The sequence below is a fragment of the Pithys albifrons genome, chromosome 25, assembly GCF_047495875.1.
Source record: "Pithys albifrons albifrons isolate INPA30051 chromosome 25, PitAlb_v1, whole genome shotgun sequence".
Classification (NCBI taxonomy): Eukaryota; Metazoa; Chordata; class Aves; order Passeriformes; family Thamnophilidae; genus Pithys; species Pithys albifrons.
Window position 1 is genome coordinate 132,090 of NC_092482.1, and position 10,625 is coordinate 142,714.

A 10,625-nucleotide genomic window follows, 5' to 3' on the forward strand; every position below is an offset into this window, starting at 1 on the left:
TTTGCCCAGCCTTCCAAAAGACAGAAGAATTGCAGTCTGTTGCCTTGCCAGTTTTTTTCTATTTTCTATGAAAAACATCCTTTCTTCTTATTCCCCATTTTGTCAGTAGTACGGATTAGCTGTTAGTGACATGTGAAGGAGACTATTGCCACGAAGCAATCAGAAAGGAAAACAAATGAGAGAAAAGAAATCCTCTCCTACATGTCCCCGATTTTCTGCCTTTCTCCTCCTGTTTGACTGCTGTAACTTTGGAAAATAGCCCTCAAATGTTCTAAATTAAATATTCTTTGTAGGTGGTATTTAAAAATGTATTGACTTTTTAGATTTGTGGAACATGGAGAATACAAAGAAAACTTATATGGTACAAGTCTGGAGGCAATCCGGTCTGTGATGGCCAAAAAGAAGGTTTGTTTGGTGGATGTGGTACCTGAAGTAAGTTCTGCAGCTTATTTTAACAAATGCAAATGTTACTTACTATGCTACCAGCCTGAATAACTGATGTTGTTCACCAGTTGTGGCTACTTGGCCTGCAAAGAACAATGATGCTCTCAGAACTTGTGTTTCCTGGCACGTGGTGTGACTGCCAGCTAAGCACAGTAGGGCTCTTGGGAAAGCAATGCAGTGGTTAGTTTCTGGCTGCCTTGTTAATACAGCCTAGATGTCACTTTAGTGGCTCTCACTGTGGGACTTTTCCCTTGCTGTAGGAGTAATGTGCATCACTGTCCCCTCGCCTGCTCAAGTCCTACAGAGAATACTTGGTGTGGTTGGTTTTTTCATTCTAGTTGCTGTTGTCTCTGCAGCATGTTACTAAGCATTGCAAGCAGTGCCAGTAAGACCTGCTCTTAATTCCTGCAAGTTAATGTTGAAAATTTGGATTCAGATTTTGTAACTAGGAAAAGACTGGTAATGCTACCTCAGATTATGAAATCTGGCTGTAAAATTTCCAGTGTTTGGCCGCTTAAACAAAGGAAACCAAACCATAACTTGCCCATTAAGTCAATTTTTTTTATACTTTCCACAGTATTTTTGCCATGTCCTTGCTCCTTGGTATGGCAGTGCATAGTAAGGCAAGTGTACAGTTGAGGTCATGCTCCATATACTCTTGTATTCTAGCCAGGACACTGATATGAACCTTGGTTTGGAAGAGCAAAAGATTAATGTGGTCAAATGTGTAGTACACAGGACTTCACACCACAGGGTGTCAGTGTGCACTAGTAGAACTACTGAAACAAGTTTGAGTAGATCATTAACATTTAACAAAAAGAAGTCTGATAACAAAAAACCATCTGTTCACAGGCACTAAAGCACTTAAGGACTCCCGAGTTTAAGCCTTATGTTATCTTTGTGAAGCCTCTTATTTCAGAAAAGAAAAAACATGTCCTAAAATCTCCCATGTCAGAAGAAATCTCAGCTGCCCTTGTAAGTATTCTAACTCAATCTCTTCTTTTTAGACATAAAGAAGTATTTGGGATAGCACTTCTGTGACATGAAAAACCTCCTCTTCTGTGACAGCAAGTCCGAGTGGGGTACTAAGTAGGTCTGGTGCACATAGAGCCTTTCAGCTGGAACTTTAGAATAGGATTTTTGACTCTTTGTATACTGACATTTTAAAGTAACAAGAATCTACGTGCTGCTTTTCCATGTGGATCTGCGTACATCATCAAGGCCATGGGAGGGGAAGTTGCTACTGAACTCAGATAAACTGATAATCATTTAGCATTTCTGATGAGCAGCCCCATCAAAAAAATGGTAACAGTAGCCACCTTTTCCTCATACGTTCAAAGTGACACCTGCACTGGTGTCACCCAGGCTGTTAAACACCAGCTACAAACTGGTGATGTGTAAATCTGAACAGAGTGCATAATGTCATTACTTTAGGTAACCTGAACTTGAATTTACACTTAACAGAACTTAGTTCATTTGGTAAGTTTTTGTGTAAGCCCTCAAAATTGAACTTGGAGACAGTGCATCCAGCGTTCCTTTTCGACTTCTGTGGAGTGTAATTTCCAGGTCTTAGGTTAGGCAGAAATTCTAACTTCATAAAGTGCAGCATCACCATCTTACACCCCTGGGAGGTATTTTTTTCCCCACTCCATAAGACCTCTTGCATTTTTTGAAATGGCTACCAGTAGCATACTGCTCCTTGACCTCAGCTGCAGTATCTTGCATACCTTTTCCTAATGGTGTAGCAGCTTCTGTTTCATTTTCTTTCAAAGTAATGATTTTCTGTGCTAATATACTTTAAAATGCTGGTAATTACAAAGACATGCTGTAACTTTCATACCATCATCTTGTGTTGATTAGCAGGATGAAGAACAGCAGGAAATTATTAATTCAGCAGCATTCATTGAAGAACAGTATGGCCATTTAATTGATACTGTACTGGTGAAAGAAGATCTCCAGAGTGCATGCAATCAACTGAAAACTGTGTTAGAGAAACTAAACAAGGATTCATTTTGGGTGCCAATCAACTGGGTTAGGTCATAGCTTGTTATCATGTTTAAGGGAAAGATTGTATAAAAATGTCTTGTAAATACATGAATTAGAAAAGGAAAATATGTCAAATTCACTTCAAATCTGCTGGTCTGTCTAAAAGGCAACATATGAAGACTATGAGGAAAAACTAACAAAGTCAGAAGATGACACTGCTTTCCTGAATCAAAATTCTGAATAGCAGCTGTCATTTAAAAGTGAATACTCAGACTAAGTCAGTCCGATCTTTTACTGATCTTTAGACTGTAAATAGTGTATTTTGTACAGTGAAGTTTCACAAAGGGTCCCACACTTCCAAAACGTTTTAGTGCCGAGACACTGAGCAGATGGAATTTTTGTCCTTTGGCCACAGCTCTAGCCACAAATTTTGTGGCTAGGGTTAAAGCATCAGAATAAGGTACTCTTTGGCAACATGGTACTTCAGCTACATAGGAGGGGTGTCCTTTGGAGAGGGGTTTCACTGTGTCAGTTACTGAAAAGTTCAACTGGCTGTCAGGCCAGCAAAACCCTCCACCTTCATGCAGAATCATGAGTTGTAAATCTTTTCCAATGAGGCACTAAAACTAGGCCACTTATAGAAGGGTGGGGGGTTTTTTTACATCCATCCCACATTTTTCCCAGTGCTCCAAGCTGCCTTGCACAGGTACTAGTCTGCTCATCCATAGCTTTCCCAGTCTCTTCCTGTTGACCGCAGGACAAATGTTAACCTGTGAGTGCACTTGTATGGTAAGTCAGCTCATTTAGTCTATGTGAAAATAACTGCACATAGTTCTAAATAAGGACATTTAAGCAGACTTGTTTTCTACATGACATCTTTGGAAGTGCTCCCTGACAGTAAAAATCATCATCCTTGCAGCATTTATGACTGCCTTTGCTCCAAATCTGGTAGAGGCTTTGAGGGCGTCTAATTGGCCTAAAGAGATCTTAACTATTAGAGGATCTTGCATCTATTTCAGGAAACTTGGATATACACTATGAGATGGATCTTAATAAGAAAATGCAGAGATGATTCTGGAAGTACTTGTGCTCTATAATTATTTGGGTGGGTGGGGGAGAATATTGTACAGGTGCGTGTTAGCTGTAACTAGTTCCTGTTTTCGCTTGCCTGCTGTGCTCTAGTATTTCCTGTGTACGGTGCCCTTTAAACAAGACCTTTTGGTGCACTGGTCCTGTTCCTTGCATCCTAACAGAATGTTATTCTTGCTCCATGGCATTTAGCGTAACTAAACGAGGCATATTAAAAGTGCATTTCTTACATACTGGTGTCACCGAATCTACGTTACCTCTAGCCCAAAAAATTGTATAGAACAGTTACCCATATCCATCTTCTCCAAACCTGTACCACAGCAACTTTCATGTATTGTCCTGCCCACAGGCATTGAGGTTCCATTACCACTGCTACAGGAACAGGCACTTTTCCCAGTCAGGTCTCTGCTCCAGCTTGTCAGTGCTGCCAGACTGGTGGCCTCAGGACTCCTTCACAGGCAGTTGGCTCATCAGCTCTGCAACCTTGTTCCAGCACAGCCACCAAAAGTAATTTGGCTTCTTAGAGAGGCACAGGTGAGTTTTGTGACAGATGTACATTGGTCCTGTGACAGATGTACATTGGTCCTGTGAAAACCTGAGTGTAATATTTTAAAAACTATTTCAGTGACAGCATTTCAAACTAAGTCATTTTGTGAAAATATGAAATAGGCAGATTGATCTTACCCTACATCTACATTACAGGTTACAAGCGGGATTTTAGACTCTGCAAGACATAAACATATTTAGAAGACACAGATTTAATTTAAAGAAAATTAGGGTCAGGATTTATTTGAAGCAAGGTTGTATCTTCTAGCAGTAAATAAAGCTGTATGTTTGTTTTATGAGTTAACATAGTCTAATAGAAACTACATGCATTAAGAGAAGCAAGGGAAGTTACGTACAAAGTAAAATAATTAAAAACTTAAGATGCCAAGATACAATACTGCCACTAAAGCTGGAAAAGGTAAAAAGGTAAAACTTCATAATGGAGTTGGCAGCAGACTCGAAAGTCTCCCATAGCCACCATATTTTCTATTAAATTTCGTTTGAGCCCTGCAGTTGCTGAATGAGGACAAGAATGTGGGTTTGCGGAGAACCACACTGACAGCATAGTGTAAGCCAGCCCAAAATGATGGCTCCATTTCACCACTGATCCTAGGTACTATGTATTTAAGAGCAGCATAGGGTAACCTACAGTGTACTGCACAGTAAGTGGGGGGGTTTCCTGCCAAATATTAATAGATCCGTGGCTTCACGACAACCCTGAAATTAAGTACTAAGTCAACTTCTGTACAGGGACAGGTAGCAATTTTGATTTTTTGAAGTCATCTGAAATCAGGAAGCTTACATCCACTGCTCAGGGTAATTCCTGACTGTTAACTACATTTAAGGGAACTTGAGTGCCTAACCTACTCTCATGCCATCCCAGGGAAGAGAAGCTTTTTAGTAATATTCCAAACTGGAATGCTATCTTATTTATGGTATAAGGCAGGAATTCCAGAAAAAGTCCATGTTGACCGCCTTACAGCAAGAGACAATACTTGAACAGCCCTGTGATTCAATAGTGAAAAAAATCTGAGCTAGCAAAAAATACCTGCAGATAGCAGTTGTGCATAAGGGAAGGATAAATTGTATTTTGTTAATGAACGCAAATGTATTTTGCTAACGAGTTTGTGTTTTGGATATGCACAACTGGTGGCAGGTTAAACATGGCACAGACTAGTGTTTGGAATCTACCCCTTTTTTTTTCCCTTTAAAAAGAGCCCTCCATTCAGGCAGAACAGCTACCTGCAAATTTAAGTAAGCGAACAGTATGTGCCACATAAGCTTTTATGCTGCTGTGCTGAAGGTTCCGTTAGCTGGACTCCCTGCTTCTGTGCGCTCTTATCCCAAAGACTTGGTGTCTGCAGGATCTTTACGACTAGCTCCTCAAAGGCATGTTGTACTCCATCCCGTGTCTTGGCACTGGTCTCTGGTGGAGGGGGAAAAATATTTTATCTTATTTGCAGGGAGTATATTCCGCTTTGTACCAAAATTATTTTGTGACTGGCGAGGCGATTCTTTTAATGAGCCAACCTCCTCTCCATTCTCTCTTAATAGTAAACTTAAGTTGAATACAATAAACATCCCAGTCAAGCATCACATTTTTCCACCTGAAAAAATTCTATGGTTCCCCAGTAATGGAGAAACAGAAATTGTTCTCAGGTTGTGACAGTAAATCTACAACGTCGCTATTCCATAACTAAGCTGGGAAACAAAGAATGCAGAGGGAAATAAATGTTTTCCCCTATGCGTTTGCTTCAGTTTGTCCTGGAAATCTTTTCAAGAAGCTTGACCTAAAAGGTGCCTTTTGTTTTTTTCTTTTTAGGAACTCAATTTGTTCCCCATCTTTATATCTTCATATAATAGGTTTTATTGTTGGTCCAAGAATATTCTTTTTTCTGGTTGCAACAGAAACCTGGAAACGAAAGGTTACCCAACGTCCTTGCTGATGTCACTAAGGAGAGAAATTTCAGTCTTCTGGGCTCTGAATTAAAAAATCCTGCTAGTTTCAGGAGAATATAAAATTCATGCCTATATAGTATATGCTGTAAACCTGTTTTAAGAGAAAATTGTTTCTAGTTGGCAGTCAATGCAGAGCACCTCTGCAAAAAGTTGAAACCTACATCCATGCATATGAACTAACGCAGCAAAAGGAAGCCTTCCAAGTAGGTACAAAAAACCCCAAATCAACCCATCAACCTAAAATACAATTGTACACTTCATTCATGCTTAGCAATACCAAAATAAACGTACGACTATACAAGTTTTTGTCACAGGTGCATACCTATAAAAAGCAGTGAGCGTTTCCTAGCAAACTGGAGTCCTTCTTTTCTCTCTACTTCACGATCAGGCTGCAGAGGCAAATGAAGAACATGACTAAAATAGGCACCTCTTGCCACTACTAGGAAGTACTTGGAAAAGCACCACTGCAGAAGTGAGGTTTTGTAGAATCACCAAAGTCCAACTCCTAGCCCTGCACAGGACAGCTCCAAGAATCACACCATTTCACTAGGAAATGAACATGTTGCTATGTTCTGAATCAACTAGGAGCAAGATATGTGCCAGAAAGGGGATTTCAGTAGGCAAATATCCAAAAAGGCATATCAACTGAGCAGATTTGGAAGGGGGCAGAAGAGAACCTAGTTCAGGATGGCCACACTGAAAACCTCTTATACTAAAGCAATGGTGAAGCATGTCACTATGCAATAGGCATCTAAATATGTCAAAACACCCCATAAACAAATAGCAACCAGTGCACCTCACAGCCATGTAGATGCACACTCTATAGCTATCTGAATAGCTGAATTCCCCTTTTCCCCACCCACTGTCAAAACACAGTCTGGTCAAACGGAAAGCAGCAGTTGTGCTGCAGTGAACTTGTAAGACTGTAGTTTGCAGGCAGACCCTCAAACCATCTTAAGGGAATATCATCAATTGCATCTCTCCAGGAGAGTTTCCATTAAAATCTTTAGTAATATCTGCTTCTAAAATGATGCCCAAGTGGAGCCTGCCTGACTCAATTAGAGCATATTACCTCACACAACACAAGATGTGCCACATAGAGCACTTACCTCACATTTACACTCGAGTAAGCAAACTGGGGAAGGGTGTAAAAGGGTGCATTCCTAAACTGACCTTATCGGTTTTATTGCCAACCAACATCTTCACCGTGTTGCTTTTGGAGGTATACAATCCCAGCTCATTCAGCCAGCTTTCCAGTCCTGCAAAGGTGTCTTTTCTTGTAACATCATACACTGATAACAGAGGAAAAACAGCTTAACAGCTATAGAGTCTTGAACAATGTTTACTTCACTATGGCAGAACTTAATCCACACTACCTAACTACTGCCTGGAAAAATAAACAGTATCAGAGAATTACAGAAAGAGACATCAACCATACTCTCTTCCCAGAGCTGGAACACACTGCACTGGCTGTGTTCACCAAAAGTCAGTAAGGATTACAGAACACAAGAATCTCTGTGAGCGAACACTGGACTTACCAGTTGAAATCTTGTCCCTTTTGGTACCTCTGAATTGGGCCACAGAGATTATTTTAAAAGAGGTATTTTTGTCACCTCATCTATGTATAACTACAAGCATGCACTGCTACTAAAAAGGTGGACTGAGTAAAAAGCTATTTTGGGGCACCTGTAACTTCATAACTGCATTCACGTAAATCACTAAGGTTTAAAAAGCTGCATCATAGTCAGAGAATATTTTGTACAGCAAGATGTTCAGCCTTCATAAACCCTGAAATCAAGAATCCCTTTGTTCCTAATTGGTGTTGTCACACAGAAAGGGCCTGGCCATTAGTTATCTGTGTACAAACCTCGAGTCTTAGAATAATCACATCAATAGTTTCTGGGGAGGAAAAAGGTAAAAACATCAAGGGGGAAAAGAACACGACGCAAACCCCAATTTACCTTATTATAAGAAAATCCCTAAAGTAAAAACTCCAAAGTTAATAATTCATTCACTCAACAGCTTACAGTGTTACATCTCTCTCTTTTTCATTTAAAATATCTTGAAGCAGCGCTATTTCCTGCCAGTGGTTTTGCATACTCAGAGTTTCAGCTACTGAGCAGTAATGTAAGACACATAATCCTTCCTCTCATTCTCTCAGTCCTTTTGTAAGGACATGCACATGTAGGAGTAACAAAGACCACAATTTTTGTAATCGTGTTTTTCTTCCATATACCTCATACCTAAAACAACCCCTTGAGCTCCTCGGTAATAACTGGGAGTCAGAGTTCTAAAGCGTTCCTGTCCTGCCGTGTCCTGCAGAAGAACGGGCGGGAAAAACAAACACACAGTATCAAATATATTTAGAACAAAAAAGGTATTTTAAACTACACAAGATGAGCAAATTTAAAATTTTACTCTCTGGTAAGGATATATGAATCTGTAAGACAAGAGAAGGCAGTTGGAAAGCATTAGCAGAAGCAACAGGAAACGGTTAAGGAGGGGTAGAAAAGCATGGAAAAGATCTGACTGAAGGTTAAAGCAATAAGCAGACATCTGTAACACGAGTGAGATGGTAAGAAAGTCAAAGGGTCTCCAGAGAAATATATAAAAGGCAAGCAGCCACACAGCTAGGCTTGCTTAATTAAAAAACAGCTGAGCTGAATGAGGTGACAGGTAACTGATTTTCCTGTGAGAGACACTGCAGGAAAGGAGACATAGTGGTTCCAAACATCCCCCTTTGCTCCTCCCCACATGCAGGGAAGAAGAATCTGATTAGAATGAACTACTTCAGAACTTCTATGGATCTAAGCAGGTAAGAAATTTAAAATCAGTGATTTCATTCAATTATTACTGCACTATGTCATACTTAATTATCTCAAATAAGTGAGAATAAGTGAGCCAGTAAGTGCAATATGAAACTCAAAAAACCTTCAGAAAAAACAATAAGGAGGGAAAAAAAATCACACAGCTATGATTTTTTTTAAAAAAATAATTTACTTTTAGGTACAGCTTACAGTTCATAGACTAACACCTATGTTGCCATATATTTGTTCATTGCTTTAAAAGAAGAAAACTGACAATATATTTACTTAATTCGAATCATTGCTACTAAAGAGACTGTACTCTTAGGCATCTACACACACATGACACTCAAGCGGAAGCCTCTTTCTGACTTCAATGCACTGTTTATGCATTGAAGTTTTTAATTAACACTGCACAGCTGGACTGGTGTGTTGTTGCGTGTTCCCCTGCCATCAGCAGTTTCTCCCGATGGTGTTACAGAATGCTGCAAAAGTGCCTTTGCCAGCAATAAACTTGAGCAAGTTCTGGCCCTGCTTTTCATTTCTCAAGCAAGGACACACACCCCTGTGTAATCCTGATCACACAGCTGCAATCTGATTTCACAGTCTGCAGATGCTGGAAATACATTGGGAAGTTAAGGACAAAGGCTGAGGTCTCCTGGTAAACCCACTCCAACCTTTAAATAGTTCAAGACTAAGTTGTTTTGTGGGGGTTTTTTGCACGATTTTAACCAAAATAAAGCATCTGAACTGTTTCAGGTGTGGCATACACACCCAGTTGCTGCACAGCCTCTACAGGAAATCATGCAACTCATCACACATAACATCACTTTTCTGCATTTTACTCAACTTACGTGCTGTCTGTCCTGGGAGTGCTTCTGGGTCATACAGGCATAGAACACCTTCAAGAGTTTAACACTTCACAGAGCCTTTGGGAAATGCATTTGTGTAACTGCAAGGAGCAGCCAACGTCTCTACTAGAACTGAAGAAAGTCCCAAGCCTTGACCAATGAAACCTTTAGAATTGTTTTGAAAGGACAATGTCTGCAACTTCTGGTGTACGATCACAACAGACACTCATTCTATGTGCATTGCATCACAAGTATACAATCTCAACATGCAAAAGATTTTAGCAAGGGGAGAGAAGGAGGAAGAAGGGGAAGAAAGAGGGAAAAAACCCAACAAAAATAAGCCTGGGAGTTTGCACATCTGTCCAGAACAAACCTATCCCTATCTGTCTGGAACAGGACCTACCCATATGGCAAGCTGTACTGCATGGCCGTCCACCACCATTTTCTTCACTTTAAAATCAACACCTAAGACATAACGAGGGAAGGCTCGTCAGCTGGAACTGTCGAATACCCGCCTTCGCAGCCGCCCTCCTTGTTCACACCATCCCGGCTCTCCAGCGCTTCCTCTCGCCAACGGAGCCCCAACAAAAATGCCTCCAGCTCGCGGGTGGGCGCGTTCCGCACTCACCGATGGTGGGTTTCAGGCCCGGCTCAAACGCGCCGTCCGTCAACCTCCGCAGAAGGCTGTGGGGGGCAAAGAGACGGCGAGCTCAGAGCGGGGCCGCGCGCGGACCCCCCGCCCGAACCGCAGCAGCACCTGGACTTGCCCACGGCGCTGTCTCCGACCAGCAGCAGCTTCAGCGTGAGGCCCGCAGGGTCCATTCCCCGCGGTGCACGGACCGGGTCGGAACGCGGGACACGCCGCCGCACCCCTGAGGGGAGCGCGCTGCGTTCGAGCCGGTCCGGCCCCGGCAGCACCGCCTGACGCGGCCCCGCCCAAGAGGCG

General features: G+C 41.5%; 2 protein-coding genes across 7 annotated transcripts in view; one reads left to right on the forward strand and one right to left on the reverse strand.

Moving 5' to 3' along the window:
• MPP3 (MAGUK p55 scaffold protein 3) overlaps nt 1-5,493 on the forward strand; it is a 23,928-nt gene extending 18,435 nt beyond the window's left edge. For 3 of the 6 annotated variants that reach the window (XM_071577589.1, XM_071577588.1, XM_071577591.1), the window contains exons 17-19: nt 324-432; nt 1,297-1,419; nt 2,305-3,750. In XM_071577589.1, the coding sequence (XP_071433690.1) occupies nt 324-432; nt 1,297-1,419; nt 2,305-2,487 (415 nt within the window). In that variant the 3' untranslated portion in view covers nt 2,488-3,750. Of the gene's footprint in view, nt 1-323; nt 433-1,296; nt 1,420-2,304 lie in introns of all 6 variants that reach the window. The other 3 variants (XM_071577590.1, XM_071577592.1, XM_071577586.1) reach the window with 2 other exon arrangements.
• Nucleotides 4,258-10,623, reverse strand: LOC139682921 (ras-related protein Rab-18-B-like). Its single transcript, XM_071577593.1, has 7 exons — nt 10,437-10,623; nt 10,308-10,363; nt 10,083-10,144; nt 8,268-8,340; nt 7,198-7,316; nt 6,347-6,413; nt 4,258-5,491 (listed from the first exon to the last, which is right to left on the reverse strand). The coding sequence occupies exons 1-7, from the start codon at nt 10,499-10,501 to the stop codon at nt 5,316-5,318; spliced, it is 618 nt and encodes a 205-aa protein (XP_071433694.1). The 5' UTR covers nt 10,502-10,623; the 3' UTR covers nt 4,258-5,315.
• Between the last annotated feature and the right edge of the window lie 2 nt (nt 10,624-10,625).